We start from the raw sequence: 20,701 nt of genomic DNA on the forward strand, positions 1-20,701 counted from the left end.
AGCTCGGTTTGTCATTGGTATATTTTAAAAATGAGACCGTATATTTCGGTATATTTGATCGATAAGTCGAGTTTTCAAAATGGCAACGGCGGCGTCCGCGCTCATTTCGACTCCAGATTTTTATATCAGCGCTCTAATTGTTCTTCACTCGTGTTGTGTTAATTGTGTTAATTGTTGAAATCGTAGCTGTGCTCATGGCACTTCGCTGTTAATTAAGTTTTGTGTTTTTGTTCATCGTTGTTGGCTGCAAGTGTTATTTTCGTTGTGCCGGCATTTGCGATGAGTGCCTTCGAGGTTAGTGCCTGTGCGATTCGACAAAGAATTGTCTTTCTGCATTTAAGGATTTATGTACTTCGCAGGTCACAGTTACGCCGTCGCGGCTGAAACAAAAGAAGCACATCGAAGGTCGCGAGCCAGCCGCGGTGGTCATGGCTCCGTTTTCGGCCAAAGCGATTGTGCAGTTCGAGGACGTGCCCGTAACCAAAACAGCCAGGCGCTTCGTGCGCGTCATCAACCCCAGCGACGACGACATTGAGGTTAGTCGGTCGCCGATATAGATCAGTTGGCTGCCTGGCAACTTGTATTTGATCAATGCTAAGCCCCCCCTTTCGGCTTCTAGGTCAAAGTAACGAAGGGCATCAAGGAGGAGCACAACCTGACCGTCGAGTGGATGGAGCACGTAATTCCCGCGCGCGACGAGGTCTCCATGGAGCTGGTGTGGAGCCCCGAAATGGAGGTGGCTTGCAAGGAGACGCTGCATCTGCTTGATAATAGAAATTTTCGAAAGGACGTCATGATCATACTCAAGTCCAAGTGCAACCAGCCGGTCAAGGTAAGCCCTTAAAGCCTCTCACCAACCCCGTCACTCACCCTTCTGCTTCTCTCTTTGTCTCTCGCCTACCTGAAGAACCCTCGCAAATTTCCCACCGTGGGCAAGACGCTGCATCTGAAATCGCCGACGGGCGGCTCGAAGAAAACAAAAAGTGTGGCAGCAGCTGCTGTGCAGCAGAAAAAGCGTCTGTCCGCCGCAGCGGCCCCGTCCAAGCAGCCCTGGCGGTCTTGCAGTGGCTCTCGGACTGTGCGGGCATCCTCGGTCGCTCCCCATGCCCCGCTGACAGAGAGAAATGTTTACAAGCCCCAGGAGGAGTCTGCATTTATCTCGCCACAGCCGCGCACGTGCAAGGAGAACGTTAGTCCCATGACTCCTGCAAATTTGTTCAACATATTAGATACTTTCAAGTTCACACCGCTCACTGAAACGCGCGGACCTGGCCCTAGACTGATGACAGAAAACCTGGCTGACTGGCCCACACCTACCCTCCTCCCAGATGGCAAGCTGCCTGCCGGAGATTTGCGACCCCGTCGCCTCGCCACCGACGAGTATGAAGATCAACCCCCCACGAACAAAACCTTTGATGTTCGGCATTCAGAGACCATTAACATATCGACGGACACGCTGGACTGCTCGCGCTCCGAAGTGCTGCTGCAAACGCCCACTATTCAAAATAAAACCACAACCATTGTCCATGCAACCCACACGAGGGCCTTGGCATGCATTTTCGAGGAGGAGGCATCCAGCCCACCGAAGGCGACAGCCAAGGGCCCCGTTCAAGATTTAAAAAGGGACATCAAACTGGTTGGTTCTCCACTGCGGAAATATTCAGAGTCCATGAAGGATCTGTCGCTGCTCTCGCCGCAAACAAAGCTTGCCATTCAAGGCTCGATGCCGAATCTCAATGAGATGCAGATACGTTCTATCGAGCAGAATCGGTACTTCCAGGAGCAGCAGCCGCCGCAAGTGAATACCAAACAGCTGGAAAGCTCCATTTGCCACGACACGAGCTTGATGTGCTCGCAAGACTTTCTCTTCAGACACACCGAGATCCTGGCCCAGTCTAGTCGATTCAATCTCCATGAAGTCGGCCGCAAGTCGCAGAAGTGCAGCCCTGTGAAGGAGAAGGCCGCCAGTACCCACAAGCGACGCTCTCATGAGCTAAGCTTCTCGGACTCGCACAGCAACGAGTCCCTTCATCACCACGAGTCGATGGTCATCTCACCGCCAAAGAAACAGCGGGTTGACGACATCTCCCTGCTGCGCAGTGCAGCTCCAGCCAATGCCTCCGCCAGAAGTGGCAGCTCGTGGACGCCGGCCCAGCCCAAAAAGTTCAAGCTGGCCCAAACGATGTCGCTCATGAAGAAGCCCAACACACCGGGGCGCAAGGCTAGGGAATCGGCTCCCGTGAAGCTCTACGACTCAGAGCTTTACATGCAGACCTACATCAATCCGGATCCGTTCGCAGCCACAACCACGGCAGATCCGTTTCTTGCCTGCACCATGTACCTGGACGAGCAGGCGGTGGAGCGGCATCAGGCGGACTTTAAGAAGTGGCTGAACGCCCTGGTGACCATTCCCGCTGATCTGGATGCCGACTCGAACAGCAAAATCGACGTGGGAAAGCTGTTCAATGAGGTGCGCAACAAGGAGCTGGTTATGGCGCCCACTAAGGAGGAGCAGTCGATGAACTATCTGACCACGTTCCGCCTGGAAACGCTGCGTCGGGCAGCTGTGGAGCTGTTCTTTAGCGAGCAAATGCGACTGCCCTGCTCTAAGGTGGCCGTTTATGTCAACAAGCAGGCCTTGCGTATACGCAGTGATCGCAATCTGCACCTGGACGTGGTCATGCAGAGGAGCATCCTCGAGCTGCTGCTCTGCTTCAATCCCCTGTGGCTGCGACTGGGTCTGGAGGTGGTCTTCGGCGAAAAGATTCAGATGCACTCCAACCGAGACATTGTGGGCCTGAGCCACTTCATCCTCAATCGCTTGTTCAGGAACAAGTTCGAGGAGCAGAAGTACAGCAAGGCCTTCACCCTCACCGAAGAGTACGCGGAGACCATCAAGAAGCACACGCTGCAGAAGATTCTGTTCCTGCTGCTCTTTCTGGACCAAGCCAAGCAGAAGCGTATCGTCAAGCACAATCCCTGCCTGTTTGTGAAGAAGTCCCCCTACAAAGAGACCAAGGATATATTACTGCGCTTCTCCTCGGAGCTGCTGGCCAACGTTGGGGACATCACGCGCGAGGTGCGCCGCCTGGGCTATGTCCTCCAGCACAAGCAGACCTTCCTCGACGAGTTCGACTATGCCTTCAACAATCTGGCTGTAGATCTGCGAGACGGCGTTCGGTTGACCCGCGTCATGGAGGTCATCCTGCTGCGCGACGATCTCACCCGCCAGCTGAGAGTGCCTGCCATATCGCGGCTTCAGCGCGTCTTTAATGTGAAGTTGGCCCTGAACGCTCTGAACGCCGCAGACTTCCAGCTGGGCGGGGACATCTCTGCCCCGGATATCGTGGACGGTCATCGCGAGAAGACGCTTTCGCTGCTCTGGCAGATCATCTACAAGTTCCGCTCGCCCAAGTTCCACGCGGCTGCCACGGTACTCCAGAAATGGTGGCGTCGTCGTTGGCTGCGCGTTGTCATCCAGCGTCGCATACGCCACAAGGAGTTGATGCGTCGCCATCGGGCAGCCACTGTCATACAGGCCGCCTTCCGCGGCCACCAGATGCGGAAGTACGCCAAGCTCTACAAGGAGGAGCGTCTTCAGGCCACCATCATCATGCAGAAGTACACTCGTCGCTTTCTGGCGCAGAAGCAGCTCTACCAGAGCTACCACAGCATAATCCTCATTCAGCGATGGTGGAGAGGCCATGTACTGGGCCGGCAGTGTCGTCAGCACTTCGGAGAGATACGTCAGGCTGCAATTTTCTTGCAGCGAATTTGGCGGCGTCGTCTTTTCGCCAAGAAACTTCTCGTGGCTGCGGCCACAGCTCGTCTGCAGCGATCGCAAAAGCAACAAGCGGCGGCCAGCCACATTCAGATGATGTGGCGCTGCCATTGCCTGGGCAGGATCCAGCGACAGAAGTACCTGCGCCAGCGCCAACTCATAATCTTTGTGCAGTGTCGAATGAGAGGAAAATGGATAATGCGAAAGCAGCGCCAGGAGTTCCTAGAGTTCAAGAGAGCCACCCAAATCATACAGCAGCGCTGGCGCGCCCTGACCTTGATGAGGAAGGAACGAGCCCACTTCCAGCAACTTCGGTCTTGTGCCCTTAAGCTGCAGACACGCAGGAGGGCCACGATCCAGATGAGACAAGCGCGCGACAGCTTCCAGGCCACCAAGAAAAGTGCCATTGTCATCCAGGAACGCATGCGTGCCACTTGGGCGATGCGTCAGCAGAGAGAAGTCTACCGGAAGCAGCGCATGGCTGCTATTCTCATTCAGCAACATTTTCGCTTGCGTCTGGATATGATCAAGGATCGAAATGCTTTCTTGGCGACCCGTCGCTGCGTCATTAATGTCCAACAACGCTGGCGCGCCATCTTGCAGATGCGTCAGGAGCGTAGCAAGTACTTGCAGCTCAAATCGTGCACCCGTTTCGTCCAAAGTAAGTTCCGAGCCAAGCGCCTTATGCTGATCCAAAGTCGAAAGTACCTCCAACTGAAGAGAGTTGTGTTGGTGGTCCAACAGCGTCGCAGAGCTCTGGTTCAGATGCGGGAGCAGCGCCAGTACTTCCTTCGTTTGCGCGAGGTCACCATCAGCATGCAGCGCCGATTCCATGCCCATAAGGCCATGCGCTTTATGCGAGCCAAGTACCGAGGCACCCAGGCCGCCGTCAGCTGCCTGCAGATGCACTGGCGGTCACATCTCTTGAAAAAGCGAGAGCGAAGCCGTTTCCTATCACTGCGTCAGGCAGCCATCACCCTGCAGCGGCGTTACAGAGCCCGTTTGGTCATGATTAGGCAAAGGGATAGCTACCGGCAGCTAAAGAATGCAGTAATCGTGATCCAGCGGCGCTATCGAGCCAAGAAGGAAATGAAGAAGCAGCTTTCCCTGTACCAGAAGCAGCGAGCTGTCATAATTAAGGCCCAGCAACGTTACCGCGGTAAATTGGAGATGAGAAAGCAGCGTTCCCACTTCCAAAGTCAACGCCACGCGGCCATCCGCCTTCAAAAGTGGTGGCGCAGTCTCCAAGAGATGCATCAACTGCGCCAGGGCTACCGGCGAATGCGCGCCAGTTCAGTGAGCATTCAGCGCAGGTGGCGGGCCACCGTGGCGGCGCGTTATCAGCGTGAGATCTTCCTAAAGACCATCCAGAAGATTCGTCTCTTGCAGCACTTTATCCGCGCCACACTGTTGATGCGAAGGGAGCGCGAAGAGTACCAGAAGCGGCGTCAGGCAGCTGTGGTTCTACAGCGTCGGTTCCGCGCCCGTCAGTCCATGCACACAGTCCGCGTGGAGTATAAGCTCCTTCAGTCGACTACCATTCGGCTACAGCGCAAGTTCAGAGCCACACGCACCATGCACAAAGTGCGCCACGATTTTGTCCAGCTACGTGAGGTCACCATACATCTGCAGCAGAAGTTCCGTGGCAAGCGGCTGATGATGAAGCAACGCGAGCATTTCCAACTTCTGCGTCGTTCCATTTGCAATTTCCAGTCCCATGCCCGTGGCCACTTGGCCCGCAAGCGTTTCCAGGCTCTGATGACACCGGAGATGAAGTATCTTATCCGCCAGAAGCGGGCGGCCAAGGTCATACAGCGCTACTGGCGGGGATACCAAACGCGTCGTCGCCAGCGCCACCAGGGACTGTTGGCCATTCGAAAGCGTATTGTGCAGCTGCATAAGGAGGCGAAAGCTGCTAACTCGGTGCGCACCAAGGTGCAGGAGGCAGTTAGATTCCTGCGCGGTCGCTTCATTGCCAGCGACGCCTTGGCTGTGCTAAATCGATTGGGTGAGTACCTAAAACTGTGTTTAATGGATCCCTGCCTGACATACTCTCTACAGATCGTCTGTCGCGCACTGTGCCGCATATGCTCATGTGGTGCTCGGAGTTCATGTCCACATTTTGCTATGGCATCATGGCGCAGGCCATACGCTCGGAGGTGGACAAGCAGCTGATCGAACGCTGCAGTCGCATTATTCTCAATCTGGCTCGCTACAACAGCACCACCGTCAACACGTTCCAGGAGGGCGGCCTGGTGACCATTGCCCAGATGCTGTTGCGCTGGTGCGATAAAGACAGCGAGATATTCAACACCCTCTGCACCCTCATCTGGGTGTTTGCCCACTGTCCCAAAAAGCGAAAGGTGACCTGTCCCCTAACACTGCCTTTTTCGATGTCCTTCAAGCCCGAATCTTTTCTCTGCAGATCATTCACGACTTCATGACGAACACGGAGGCCATTTACATGGTGCGCGAGACGAAGAAGCTCGTGGCCCGTAAGGAGAAGATGAAGCAGAACGCCCGGAAGCACCCCCCGATCACGAGCTTACGCCATCCATCGCACCAGATGCCAGCTTTCTCGCCCCACGCTCTGCCCAGCCTGGAGCCGGATTTTGGCATCATACGCAACAGTCCGTACACGTTCGTATCGTCCGTGTTTGCCTTCGATACCATTCTGTGCAAGCTGAAAATTGAAACATTCTAGTTTTAGTTCTAGCCGTTAATCGTAAATGTTAAATGTTTGAAACGTTTTCTGTTTTTTAGACCCTTACATGTTGATTGAAATTGTTAACTCTGTCGAGCGTTTGCCCAACCTGAACATAAATGTAGAATAAGTTACGCTAAGAAAGGGACACTACTTTGAATTGTATAATATAGTATCTGCGTATGGAAAAAGTCAACGAAGATTGTAACTAATGAACTTATGAGCTAAGCTTAGGATTATTGTTTTTTATGAGTCCAGAGAAGCAGAACGAATGCAGGAAATAAATTTGAGAAATGAAAGCAAGTCCCCTACGTGTTTTGCTTGCACCATGCTGCTGTGCTGTTTATTTAGGAATAGATGCATGTATTCACAAAACATTTACATATATTTTGTATGTATGTATGTATATATAGATAGTTAAATTAATAATCACTTTGATACATCAATATTAGTATGCTACTTGTGTATATTCCCAATATTCAAGTTTGTCCTTCTATGCGCCTCAATTTCGGTTATTTCGGTTGCAACGAAATGCCACTCGCAGACTCGAGAGAGTGCACCAAGTACAATATATGTATCTATAGGTATATATCTGTGTGTGTGTGTATTAGCTAATGCCCCATTAAAATGTGTACTCTAAATTGGATTGAATATGCATATATATATGTATATATTCGTATAACATTCTATGTATTTCTTCCTTGATAATTGCACACGCCAGAGTTTCGTTCTCATCCTTTGAGCTTTCTTTTCTTTTCTTTTCTTTGTTTTTTTTTTTTCTTTTTTTTGGGTTTTTTATGCAATTTTATATTGCCTTTTTAACTGATTAGTTGCCGCCGTTGAACGTCTGGAGTTAGTAAACTAGTTTGGAAATCATAATGTTTATCGGTATGCTTTATTATAGAATATTCTGTGGGACGAAGGGCGTGCAGGTGGATTCAAAGACATTTAGATTAGTTCTTGGAGAAGTTTTACAATACAAGAGTCCTAGAGCCCCTTGCAAATACTTGAATTGATAGTTAAGTAGGTTTCTGGCCCAACTGGCACACGGCTGGATCTGGTTTAGTGTGCCACTTGAGGCGTCATCCTGCGCCGCGGCTGGACTTAACGCCGCCCGAGGCCAAAGTTGAAGGGCTGCGGACGCGTCGTTCGCTTGTTCTGTCTGCCAGGTCGGACTGCAAGGCGGAGAGCTGGCCGATTAAGGGTCAGGATTGATCTGGTCGGGATGGAGGCACTTACCCGCTCGCTCCACTCCCATGTAGTTCGCTGGCGGCACTCGGTAGTCAATCTCGTTGTCCTGTTCGTAGTCGTAGTCGCTGCGCTTGCCCAGGCCGAAGGAGTACGGACGCGACCTCTTGCCCAGGCCAAAGTTGTACACCGGCAGCCGCTTCATGCCCGGTCCGCCGTTGTTGTACATGTAGGCGCGACGGCCCAATCCGAAGGCATATCGTTCTACCCGCTTGTCAATTTCGGCGCCGTTATCGGCCATCTCGTCGGCGCCGAGCAGGCCGTCGGCATCGCCCTCGCCGGAGACTGGGCTGCGTTGCTCCTGGCCTATGACCGGCGAACAGGCGATGTAGCCGACGCAGCACAGGGCCAGCAGCAGGAGATGGGCATTGAGCGTGTTCATTGTGATGCTGGGGGCACGGCGGCACGGGGCACGGCACACGTCTGACTCCTGCAAAGGGGAGACAAAGTGAGCAAACAACGAATAGAATTTTAAGCAATATTTCCCCTCCGTTCGTGCACTGTCACTAAATGTTGCGGCTGACACGGGGCAGGGGGGACAGGCCATGTGGCAGGTTCGTTGTTCGCTGGCAAATACTTATGCAAAGCGAAGAATCGACCAGGAATTCCGCACATATACCCGCACAGCGAATATATGTCAACGGCAACAAATGTCGCCGCGTTGACAGGAAACAGCAACACCCAAAAAACAGTCGAAACCAATGAAAAAATGCCCTGCAGAACGCTCAAAAATGTGGCCAAAACTTTATCCATCTCTCTGTCTGTCTGTCATGCGGAAGGTCTTTGGCCACCTGAACTGCAGCAGACAAGTTTTCTGCTGGCCTTGCAGGCCACTTCACCCAAGTGCTCCGCTCGTAAAAGTTAAATTTGATCCGTGAAACGAAAGTCCGTCCCCGGCTTGCCCCCTCCGGGGTCTGTCCTCCAACGTTTGCTGAGTAGCTTAATTCCTGCCACAATTAGCTGCTACAATTACCCAAAATTTAAGCCGAGCAGCGACAGTCGTTGAAGTCCGTACCTTTAGTTGGCTTAAAACTGCTCCCCTGTACTCCATTAGCGGAATGGCTGTCAGTCTCCGTCCATCATCGGGCCATCAACATTTGTGGTGCTGTCTACTATTGACGACCCTACTTGTACTCGTATCTTGCACTGTCAGGGCCCATCAATGGAGAGTGCACACAAGCAGAGAACCAACTGAAAGATCGGATTCGCCATTTGCATTGCTTTGGGTGCACTTACGCCCGGACAAAAGTCACGTAGAGGCCGCGGAAAGTGTTGCTTAAATCCCCATCATCTCATCTCAAACTGCCTCAAGCCTTCAGCCGCCTGTCCTGTTGTTTGGTTAGGCAAATGAAGCTGGCTGCCATCACGGACATGACAATTTTCCATTAGGCCAAAGGCTGGAATCAGTTGCCGCAGCATCTGTTGCTACTCCTTGCTCGCTGACTTGACTTAATGCCAACGAGGATTAGTTTTCAATGCCAATTGATGGCTCGCTGTCGCACATAATGATGTGCAAACAAGGGGCTGCAATTAATTGAAGCCTACGCAAAGGGGCTCTCTCTCCATCCCTCTCCCCCTCTAAATGTGGCTGTTGTCATAAATTTGTGGAATGCATGTGCAACGGCTAGAGCTAGAACTACAAATCATGCAACAGGTTCACACTATCCACCACACCACGATGCCAAGGCCAGAAGCGCCGACCACATCTGCTCCCATGTGAACCCCCGAGCCGCAAGCTCCGTGTTTGATTTACAATGGCACCGGCATAGCAGGCAGCTGTGCATTTTCCACGCAGGACAATAAAAGCAATGGCTATGGCCGGAGAGACCAGCAACAGCCACGAGATAATAGGCGGAAAATCGTCACATTTGTTAGACTTTATCAACCGCAGCACGGCGACTACAATGACAATGACTATGATGTCGCACTGAGGTGTTGCAGAACCAATCGTAAATCTCCGGAGAGAAAACAACTTTTGTGGAAAGTGTCAGCACCTTTCACTATTATTTCCATGTCTGCAATAAAATCTTGTTTGTTGGCCGCCTCTGCCCTTGGCGCCAAATGAGATTCAAAGATTATCTGTTTATGAATTTACGCGTTCGGCAATAACTCTTTTGTATCTCCGGAGCCCTGCCGTGGGCTGTGGCCATAGCTGCGGGACGAGCTTTTTCTCATATCCGCAGCGGCGATTAGTTTTGACCGCCACACAAAATGCAACGGAAATTCAAAGGAGCGGCCAAGGCGATGCCTTGCGCCGCCGTAATTGGGTTTGAAAACTTTCCCGTCTATAGGGGAGATTAGAGGCGAAATGTCTTAGCGGATGGCAGAGCAGAAAACAAGAGCCAAAGGATATAAGGAAATTTGCGTCGGCCAGAGTACAAAGCAATTTCGGCTGATGTGGCAAATTACGGCAGACAGAGAGGAGAGTCAGTCTCCTCTCTCCGTTTCCTTCAGGCAGCCGCAGGTGGCCAGATCTGAGGCCACGAAATAGGCGAAAATCGAGCTTTGTGCAATTGAAATTCTCCCATTTTGCACATGTATACTTTAAAATTCAAAGCCCCGCCAAGGGGCAGCTCCTGCGCCCCTCTGAGCCGCTTAATTAAGTTACGCTCAGGTAATGAAGTGGCTAAATTCTTTGCACCAATTTATGGCGGTTAGGCGAGCAAAAGAGCGGCTAATAAAAACCCAGCAGGTCTTGCTACCTCTGGCCCATCTATTGTTGGGGCCCGCCATTTCCTTGTTTTTCTTTAATTTCACATTGTGCTCCCATATCTATTTTGCAAGCTACCATGCGGCCTGCCCCTTGGGCACACATCATCTCCGGCCCATGCCAAAACTTGCCCTCACATCAATCAACGATTGTCTCTTGATTTGTTTATTTAATATTTTAGCCCTGGCTTTTGGGTTTTTTTTTCCATCTTATCTTCTATTTTGTGTACATATATGGGACTCCCTGCTTTGGGCGTGCTGTTATTTATTTAATTACAATTTGATTGAGGCTTGTCTTTTGTCTTGTTTTCATGTGATTTCTAACGCTTTCGCCGGCCCTGCCCAGCCGCCTCTAATGCCTGACTCTAATGTTTTTGCTGTTGATTCTGGGGCCATATGTCAATTGTTGCCTCCAGCTTTGTGGATAATCAAATTGGGTTTTGTCCTGGTGCCAAGCGATTGAAATTGAGCCGAATTGAATTTGAGGCTTTTTCTTGGATCTCTGGCGGGTACAAATTGCATTTCATTTCTCTTGCATACTTTTTGGGGCCGCATTATGGCCTGGGCTTTCGGGGCCTTTTCAAATACGTCAAGGAATTCGTTCGACATTTCGTGAGACGTGTCTCTCTCTCTGTACAGAAATACATAGTATTTGTGTCTAATATATATCCATTTATCTCGATCACATTTCTAGTAATAATACAGAGAAATTCTGTAATACGAGTACAAGTTTATCGTAACGTTTAGTTTGGAAATGATACTTTTTTTGTGTATTAAATTACTACAAAATTACTGCTAAGCCTCAATCTGTTTAAATAGCTATTTGGTGTTTTCCTCTTAAACAAAATAGCCTCCTTTTTTGGAAAGAGGTTAACATTTTTAAATTCTTTTGCATTTTTTATGAATTAATACTGAAAGTTTAACAAAATTCCCTGCTTCCCGATTCTTTAAAAGCTTCAATGTAACTTCAATTTGTACATACTTCTCAAGACATTTCTCAAGATTTTTCTACGAACTTTAAAGCCACAGCAGAAAAACTGTTTGATATGTGAAAAATATTATTTTTTAATGGGAATCAAATATTAAACAATCGCATTTCAAGTCAATGAATCTAAAAACCATGTTTCACATATGATTTAAATTTTTCTTAAGAAAAAAGAGTCTTGTCTTTCAATCCTCAGGCACAACTTACAGCTTATTTCAATTGGCGATAGGAAAAACTCCCGAAAAGCACAAAAATAGCGAGTAAACTTTCCGAAACGATAAACTATCACCCCGGAGTTTTAATGCACTTTAATCTACAGACGATACACGAGATGAATCAAATATCAAAATGTTCCGCGGCCAAGTGTTTGGGTTCTTTTGCTGAGGCGGCTGCTCCTTCGACTGCTGCACGTTGACAGATCGAATGTCGGTTATGTTTTGAATCCGCATCCGTTGGAGCCGTGGCTCTTATATGAGCGAGTCGTCGCTGCTTTCCTTCGTTTTTGCCGTTGTTGTTGTGGTGGTGGTGGTGCGCCCTTATCAACCAAAAACACCCACACGACAACAACATGAAGGGGAGTACGGCATAGCCGCTGCCACACTGCCAGTGCCAGTGCCAGTGCCAGTGCTGATGACGACAATGTGTGGTGAGTTTGCTTCTGTTTCTCAACACGAGCTGAATGGCCGGGCCGTGTGATGGTGGTGGTGTCGGGTCGCAGGGTCCTTGCTGGTGGCTGCTGTCAGCCAGGATGTAACAAGTGGCCATGGCCGTGCTGCATTTTGGTAGAAGCCAAAGCCAAGCCGTTCTAGGCCCAGACTTGCCCCAACTTATCCACTTCTGGGATACTTTTATGAAATGTGAGGATGGAAGAAGACGTCACGAAGGTGAGTAGGCATCGGAGGCACTAGCTAGGACACTTTAGAACCTTCCAGAGCATGCCAGAGGCAACACAATTGACTCTCATTGCAGAAGGACAGTGCCAGTGCGTATGATAAATGCGGTGTTGAGGTTCATTAAAAGAAAACAAACACCCACGGATTATTCCATACATATGTGAGATTTGCATTCCCACTCCTGCGCCCACATCCTGCAAATGTGAGTCCAACTATTTCTCATTTCGAACGGAAAATTGTCAGCTGGCTAGGCGCGCATTAGTCAAATGCAAGACTCAGAGGCAGAGGCAAGTGCCTCCCAGCGCCTTGGCCTTAGTCGCCGTCTTAGACCTGGCAGACAACTCGAATGACATGAAGGGCAGTCCCTTTTCCACCGTTTCCCGATGTGGCTGTAGCTGTAACATTTCAAAAGCGAAACGCAAAGGAATTTTATGCGGAATGCCAGCATACATTTCGCCATGTCGCCATGGGGCATGCCACGCCACATTTGTCCTGCTCCGCATTCGCTATGCTCATCTGTGCTCGGTTTGGTTCTGCTATGTCCTGTTTCCTTTGTGCATTATACAAATGTCGCCGCTTTGCTGATTCGAACGCACTTTGTCGTTAGTATTTCGCATAATATTTTCGCAGTGGGGGATACTATTGAAGGTTGTGGTATGCTTCCACGTGGAAAGATCCCTGAATTTGTATATAAATAGTTCGAGAAGTGATTTCGAATATCTTGGCAATGAATCCAAAAACAAATTTCCATTTATTAAAATATTTTTGAAATTTCATATAAACGGCATTTAATACTTCATCTTAATTCTCCTCGAAGAGGGTTTTCTGGTACTTTCTTTCTTCATGTTCTCTGGTAGATTTCGTGTCAGTTTCCCTTCCAGTTTCTAGTCCCTATTTCCATTTTTAACAGACTTCTTTTCCTCTTCATCATAAATATGTTTAGCATCGTTTGAAATGAATCTCCTAACATTATTTCCATACGTTTCAATGCTTTCCTTTCGAAGCAATTACCCACAAAGTGGGGAGGAAATAAGCGGCAGAGGAGGAAAGCCATTACCAATTGAAATCCCGCTGGGACGATGCTTAGTTGTAAATAGTTTAATTACAAATAAAAGGAAAAATCGTTTGCTAATTGGAAAATACGGTAAAAATATTCACATTTGATGGGAGACTCCCGGCTCCCGCACATTCAGGCTAATTGCCTCTGAGGAAAATTATGGGAAAGTTGTAGGAAATGTCGCACGAGCGCAGCTTGAAGCCGAAATTGCATTGAGATTTGTAGAGCAATAGCAATTTTCCAGGGAAATTTATATGTACGCATGCTTTTATGGCTTTCAATGGCAAATGGCGCTCAATGACGTCAGCCAGTCAAAGGTCTCTCCCATTGACAAACGGAAGATAAAGTTGGGGACTCAATTGCATCGGGGATACAGGATCCCCAATGGCCTGCACGTGGATTTGGCTGGAAGCCCATACTCACCACATGCAATCGATCATAAATCAGGCTGATAAGAACAGCTAATGACATGCTCCAACGTGACATGGGGGCGGGGGTTTGGATGGAAACTGTAACTGAAGCCAAAAACATAGCCCAAAGCGTGGCCGGGCTAATCTCGATGGGCTGACACTGGGGCGTCATCGCACCGGAACAGGTTAATAAATTTCCCAACGGCCTAATCGGAGGCCGGCGGCTCATTTGGCCATTTTACCATTTGGCATCTGGCATGTGTGCATATGGCTCTAAGGAGGATAATGGCAGGCATATGCGCCAGTTTTTGTTGGGCTCGTTGCCGTTGTAGTTGTCGCCGTCATGGTGTGACTCGATCTCGCTCTCAAGTAATTTCAATTTTTTGTCCGTTTGCCAGAAGACAAGTTCAGCCATAAATCATCATCTCAAACAAAACAGACCAAAACAAAGAGGAAACAAGTGGGAAATGCATAGGACACCTTCCGACGATTGCATACCCGTCAAAACGGTCTAATTTTTTGATGCTTCTACTAACCAAAAAAATCATTTAACAATTAAATACGGGTGGAATCTTTGGAGTTATGAATGAAAGTGTTATTATATAGTGAATTTATTGGTTCATTTTGTATGTCTTGATCTTCCTTCAGACCGACTAACTGAAAAACATGGATATATCGCCTTGATTTCTGAATTTTGTCTGAAATAACAGCTCGATAGTAGCTATATCTATGGATCTGTATAGTCTGAGCACCATTAGTATCTTCAACATTAACTGTACATTATTTTTAAATTCGTTGTTTTATAGCACTGTTAGATCCAAGTTCCGTATCGAATACCATATACCCTTGCGATCCAGAAGTACCGGGTGTATATATCATAAACCTGGGCACAGTTGGCCGGGCCAAAGACAACGAGGCACCCAACCTGTTTGGCCCACACCTACTCCACACACACACACAAATAAAGACAGACGGGCAGTGCAAACTTCCCACCGAAAAAAATGCATAAGCAAAAACATAAAAAATAAGCAAAGAAAACATTTTCATAGCTGTTGTAGTTGTTGCTGCTGCTGTTAGACAGACTAAAAACCACAAATAAAAAATGGAAAATCACGATTTTTATGCAGGTTTTCGGAGATTTTCCCACAACAAGTTATGCCGTCTGGCGGTTTTTTTCCATCTCTTTTAATTGATTCTGCGCATGAGAAAAACGCAGTGCTCACAGTGCACTTGAGATCCAGATGAACTTATGCAGTGTTAGATAGTGGTAGCAGCAATAACTCTTCGAAGCAGCAGCTAAAACTAGTAGAAGCGACTAACAGGCAGCGTAAATATGCATTTATAATTAGAAGTCAAGCAGGGCGCCCAGCAAAGTCGAAAGCAGATGGAATGGAGATTTACAAGTGCAATAAGCAGTGCAGCATTCTTCGGGCAGATGCGTAGTCAAGAATGCAGCATGAAGAGGGGGCGCGATCAGGTGAGCGTCTCCCAAGCAGACTACGGCTCTGCACTTTGTACGCATGGAAGAGACACGAAAGTCAGAAAAGCCAAGAATGCTGCTGCTTTGGCTCTCTTCTGCCTCTGTCTCTGCTTGCTCTCTCTGTCCCTCTGCTGCTGTTGCCGCTCGGTTTCTTCTCAGTGACACACTTTCCGACAAACGCCGCGGCCCAGAAGTAGGTGAGCAGCAAACCGAATGTGTGTGTGTGTGTACTCCAATGTACGTTCTCCATTCTACGCTTCGGTGCATTGAAATTTCTTTTTTCGCTTTCTTTTCGAACTCTCCAACACTTGCGCTCTCCCGGTCTCCACACAAAATTTGGTTCTTTACTTTGCCACCCACTTGAAAGCCGCGAGTCGCTTTGTTTCGCTCTCCCTCTCGCTCACGCCGACCGGCGCTGACGTCAACACCGACGTCGCTGTTATATGGGTCACACCGCTTGGAGTTCTTGGAGAAAACTGGTAGTACAGGTCTCTGGCAGAGGAAAGTGATATGGCCACTTGATCGAAAGCGAATGCGTTTGCTTCGGCGTTTGCCCCAGCTTTATGTCATTCTAGATCTAGATGCGTATGCTTTCCAGCTGCTGGTATGCGATAGAAATCTTGTTAGTTCTTCCAATTTTGGGGTCAGGTTCACAAAGATGGAATGGCATTTCCGCTCCGTGTGCGTACAAAGTGCATTGAATTATGTAAAAAATTAAAATAAGAAAAATACCAAAAAACAGTAATGTTTTTGTTGTCTGCTTTGCCCCGAAAGGTGAATGAAACTTAGTGAATGCCAGCAGTGGATGGGAGAGACGAGCGAGCGGAGGCGGGTGGAGTGGAATGGAATGGAGAGCCAACAGGTGATCCGCTGCATTGCTTAGTGATTTTCACCTGGTCTCCGGCTCTTGGGAGCGTGCCTTTGGAATTCGCAAATTGTTATGAGCAAAACAGAGAGAGAAAAAAGCACGAAACTGAAAAAGAAATAACAGCAAAACATAAAAAAAACCAAATCGTTGCCATACAAAGACGACGTAAAGATTACACAAGCGCAGCGTCGACGATTATATGTCCGCCGAAGAGCGGTGGGAGGGGCGCTACGGCATTAGAAATAACACTCTGCTGCAATCAAGAAAGCTCTCCCAACCAGCAGAGCAGCACAGCGCAGCAGCAGCGGCAGCAGCAGCAACAGCAGCACCGTCAGAGCTGGATCTGAAGCTCTGGCCTCCCATTTCAAGACCCGAGCCGAGCCCAGAGACCGATCCCCGAAACAACGCGACGGCTCATCGGAGCTGCAGAGTGTAGAGAAATTTATCATTTCACTGCAGCCAAGACAGAGACAGCGGCGCAGCCAGCAGGCAACAGCAAGCGATCGCAGCCAGTTTTCAGTGTTTCTCTTGGGGTCTGCTCAGCTGCTCAGCTGCCGATCGCTCTCTTTGGCGCTCTCTGCTCATCGTGGGGCTGCCGCTGCTGCTGTGCTGCTGCTGCGCTGCCGACGCTCGCTGCCTGGCCGCCTGACTGGGGTCTGGCCACAAAAACAACACCACAGCTTTTCGAAATTAGTTCTAGTGAGTCTGTGAAAGTGTGAGCGACTGCGACTATCGGACGACGATTTCTGTTCACGCGCGATCAATTGGCGAACCGCAGGCGGATCAACTGGTCACTCATTTCCGAGAACTGCCGCAAGAAAAAATAAGAAGCACTCCCACACGCAAGCACCAGTAAAAAAAGAAAAAGAAAAGCTGACAAATAAAAATAGCTGGCAGATCAGAAGACAGCGATCCGCAGAACCGAATAAGTAGTGTGGAATTATCCATACAGCAATCCATATCCACCCATCGGTCGGAGCTACCAACCAACCAACCATCCAAGCAAACCACGTGCAAAATGTCGCATCAGTGCAGCTGCGGTCGCGATCTCAACAACAACTACGTCTCCTACACGAGCGCCTACGCCAATGCGAACACGGGTCTGGACCGCGAGACGGCAGCCAGCGGCGGAGGCAAGTCCAGCACCTCGCACCACACACAGCTGACGGCCAAGGTGATGTTCGGCACAGTGGGCGCCATCAAGGAGTTGCGCGACAAGGAGCAGCAGCAGGCACGGCACGCGGCAACGACGCGCGCCGGCGAGCGACGCAACTGAAAGTGAATTTGGGATGGGATCAAATGGGATGGGATGGGATGGAATGGGATCGGTTCGGATCAGATGGTAGGAGGATAATGGATGCTGGATGCTGGACGCAGGCGTCATCGGGGTTGTGTTTCGAGTGCTGTGCAGTGGGTTTTTAGGGGATTTCAGATTGCGTTGGATCCTGTCCCGTCCCGATTCCGCATCCCACACTGGATGCGGCTGCTTGGGTGATGTTAGAGGCTTCAAAGGTGTTTACGGGGGTTGAGCAATTTGCGGATTTGCTGGATGAGTGTGGCCAACAGTTAAGAAAGACATTCCTTCTTTAAAACAAAACAAAAAACAACTATCCAAAAAAAGAAAAATCTAGAAAAAATCAACTACAAAAAAAAGGGAACTAAAAACATCACTTATTTATACGATTATCTGCCACACTGTAGTTCTGTTAGTGCATCCTATTACTTTCAACTGTCTCTCTTTATCTCTCTCTATTTGTATACTACATGATGATATCCTTAAACCAGTTCATGCTCCTGTTCCTTCAGTTACTAATTTTCGATATTTTATCTGAAAAAACAAGATGATTAGCCCAACTCTTTCGAGAAAGGGGAATTCGATTCGATGTAAATTGTTTATCACATATTTATATATACTATATAGTGCAATACTTTAGCTGTACTCTCACACACACACCACCACACACATGGCTAGCTTTAAGTTTGTTTTATTTTGTAAGCGCACAAACAGACACACACACACACACACACATGCCCTTACATTTATACACTTTACAATGTTGTTTAATTTTGTTTTTTGTTGTTCACGCGCTCTGCCAGTTTTGGGCTGCGCGTCTGGAGACTTCCAGGTGCTGCTGCAGCTCAAAATGCAAAGCACGTAGCCCACACACACACACACATACACTATACACTTTAAACCATATAAATATAACTATCTATACATACATACATGCATGCATATATCCATTAATACTTATACAACTGTTATTATTTTTAATAATCATATTGTATATGCTTGAAGAAACGAATGAAGAGGAGCCGAAAATGAAAATGAAATACTAAAATTTATATTCCTCTTAATGGGATCATGTTTGCTCAAGTGATTTTGTACTAAAATGGAAGCGAAAATAAATGAAATAAAATTAAAAAATTATACAGAAATTGAAATTCAATCAAAATCAAACAAAGTGCTGTAAATGGCAAACATTCTGAACAACGACCATGCGCTTTTGTCAGGCATTAGGAGGACCACGTACCCGTATAGAGAGCATGACAGCGCATCCACAATATACATATTTATTATATCAGATAATATACTATATAATATAATACACCTATCTACTTGTACTACTTGTAAATCTATTTATAAGGCTAATCCTAACAAGGGCCAATAAAAATCGAACTTTTAATAAAACCGAAAACCGAAAAACGCTTCAAGAGATTGCCAATTTCAATTACTCCGAACAATGGTGGTGCGTGGGAGGGAGGCGAACCTTTTTCTCCCACCACTGGCTCTGCGCGTGAAAGTAAGAAAAAAGAAGAAGTGAAGAAACAGAAACGGCAGAAAACAAAATTCAAATAAATTATAAATTACAATAAAGCAAAAGGGGAAAAGTAAAATATGCGAAACGAAAGCGAAGTCTGAAGTCAGAAGCCAAGGGGGCGCCTCGTGTATTATTTCAGCGATTCTTTTTGTGTGTTCTGCCTCCACCACTGTCCGTCTATCAGTCCCACTGTCCCTCTATCGCGCTCACACTCTCTCTCTCTCTCTCTCTCTCTCTCTGTCCCACTCTCTTCTAATTATCAATCGCTCTGCCTATGTGGAGGGCCTCTGCCTGTGTGAGCAGAGCATACTCGCTGGTTCTTACGCTCGTAACAGTGACCCAGTCTCAGTCTCAGTCTCATTCTCAGGTTTCGGTCGCCGCCGCCGTCGCTGTCCAGCACTTAAGTGTCGTCAGCAGCAGCAGCAGAGTTCCATCTCATTCCCATATTGTTTCTTCCTCTCGCGGCGCTCTTAAAAGCTCTCGCGGGATGTATGTCGCTTAGTGGATCAAAGTCAGCCTTTTTATGGTTCTGGTTGTTGATTGTTTGTACTCTTTTTTGGAGGGCACGGCGCATACAGTTCAATTGAAGCCAATTGTCCAAGTGCGTGGCTCTTGTCAAGCAAATTTATTTATTTATTTGCTTACGTATACTTAATGTATGAGCCGTATACGTAATGCAACGCCCACCACTGGTGCATTTTGAACCAGATGGAACGTCACTCCAATTACCAATTGAGAGAATCGCTTTGATCTGTAATTGAAATTCTATATAGAATGCTAATTGAACCCATTTATGGCTCTCATCTTGCTGCCGGACTATGCCTATTTCGTTTATTCATATACATATGTACCTCTGCAGCTGGACTCAGCATCATTTGAAATGCCCATCCAACTCTCCAGAGTACACTTATACTCAAACGATTTCATAATTATTATGTGATTCAGATCTGATAACATCACGTGTAAGTACAGTTGAAAGCAATTTTAAAAAAATTCGAGAATCCGAAGGGGATGGAAAATCCCATTAGCAATCGCTATTAGCCTTTGTAAAAGAGACTTTCATTTCGTAAGCTTATATGGGACTCTCTTAGACTGTTTTATTATCGCTCTCTTAGTCGGATCTGATAGATATAATATCGAAGTACAACTATTTCCTGTTATTATTTATAAAGTTTCTGTATTTTTGTTGAAGATAACAAAACATCCAAATTCTGATGGAATCATTAGCCCTATATTTTATGAAGCGATCTTTTGTGCCCTGAGCATAATCTCTGTTAAGTTTTTGGATTCTTGTAACGGAATTTCAAACATGATCTTGGATCTCCTTTTATCATTGGAGAAAAGTTTGTACAAGAATCTCGTCTCGGTTTTCATGGTAATCTATTGGGTTTTATAGAATCTAATATTCTTCATATTCTGTAATCGCTTTAATGTTATCAGCTACCATATATCTACCATATCTTTGAAAAAATTCCCCCTTTTTTAATCTCTTTGCTATAAACTATTTTGCAATGTCAAGACTCTTGCCAACCGCACTATTCCATTTCTATTTTGAGACTTTTTGCAATGCTGATGTCATGCCTTTTCTATGCATATTCTGCTTTCCGCTCGGTTCCGTTCGGTTCGGTTCAGATCACAGATCTTCAGGTCTCTTTATCCACGCTGATCTCTGGGACTGCGACTGCGAATGTTACTGGGAGTGTGAGTGGAAGTGCGAGTGTTATTGTTTGTCACTTTGTTGGGT

The 20,701-nt window shown here is 47.7% G+C and overlaps 3 protein-coding genes across 4 annotated transcripts; 2 read left to right on the plus strand and 1 right to left on the minus strand.

Moving 5' to 3' along the window:
• Nucleotides 1-46: 46 nt before the first annotated feature.
• asp (abnormal spindle) lies at nt 47-6,789 on the plus strand. The gene is made up of 6 exons (XM_002136923.3): nt 47-294; nt 360-536; nt 620-832; nt 908-5,789; nt 5,843-6,144; nt 6,207-6,789. Exons 1-6 carry the CDS (start codon nt 280-282, stop codon nt 6,483-6,485), a joined length of 5,868 nt encoding a protein of 1,955 aa, XP_002136959.2. The 5' UTR covers nt 47-279; the 3' UTR covers nt 6,486-6,789.
• Nucleotides 6,790-6,796: 7 nt separating this feature from the next.
• On the minus strand, nt 6,797-11,889 carry AstA (allatostatin A). 2 transcript variants are annotated; one of them, XM_015183029.2, is made up of 3 exons: nt 11,635-11,889; nt 7,725-8,163; nt 6,797-7,675 (listed from the first exon to the last, which is right to left on the minus strand). In XM_015183029.2, the coding sequence occupies exons 2-3, from the start codon at nt 8,113-8,115 to the stop codon at nt 7,590-7,592; spliced, it is 477 nt and encodes a 158-aa protein (XP_015038515.2). In that variant the 5' UTR covers nt 8,116-8,163; nt 11,635-11,889; the 3' UTR covers nt 6,797-7,589. The 2 variants fall into 2 exon arrangements, with proteins under 2 accessions (XP_015038515.2, XP_001357714.2); XM_001357677.4 differs by having other exon boundaries at nt 6,797-7,660; nt 11,635-11,888.
• A 4,918-nt stretch (nt 11,890-16,807) lies between these two features.
• On the plus strand, nt 16,808-18,834 carry LOC4800435 (uncharacterized). Its single transcript, XM_001357676.4, has one exon. It carries the CDS (start codon nt 17,154-17,156, stop codon nt 17,409-17,411), a length of 258 nt encoding a protein of 85 aa, XP_001357713.1. The 5' UTR covers nt 16,808-17,153; the 3' UTR covers nt 17,412-18,834.
• The last annotated feature ends 1,867 nt before the right edge of the window (nt 18,835-20,701 follow it).

This window comes from Drosophila pseudoobscura, chromosome 2, assembly GCF_009870125.1.
Source record: "Drosophila pseudoobscura strain MV-25-SWS-2005 chromosome 2, UCI_Dpse_MV25, whole genome shotgun sequence".
In the NCBI taxonomy this organism is placed as follows: Eukaryota; Metazoa; Arthropoda; class Insecta; order Diptera; family Drosophilidae; genus Drosophila; species Drosophila pseudoobscura.

Excerpts from the sequence above, each read along its gene's own strand:
- AstA (XM_015183029.2), bottom strand. The coding sequence starts at position 8,115 with ATGAACACGCTCAATGCCCATCTCCTGCTGCTGGCCCTGTGCTGCGTC. Across the intron at positions 7,676-7,724 it reads CATGGGAGTGGAGCGAGCGG|CTCTCCGCCTTGCAGTCCGA; the intron begins GTAAGTGCCTCC and ends TTAATCGGCCAG.
- LOC4800435 (XM_001357676.4), top strand. The coding sequence starts at position 17,154 with ATGTCGCATCAGTGCAGCTGCGGTCGCGATCTCAACAACAACTACGTC.
- asp (XM_002136923.3), top strand. Across the intron at positions 537-619 it reads CCAGCGACGACGACATTGAG|GTCAAAGTAACGAAGGGCAT; the intron begins GTTAGTCGGTCG and ends TTCGGCTTCTAG. Across the intron at positions 5,790-5,842 it reads GGCTGTGCTAAATCGATTGG|ATCGTCTGTCGCGCACTGTG; the intron begins GTGAGTACCTAA and ends TACTCTCTACAG.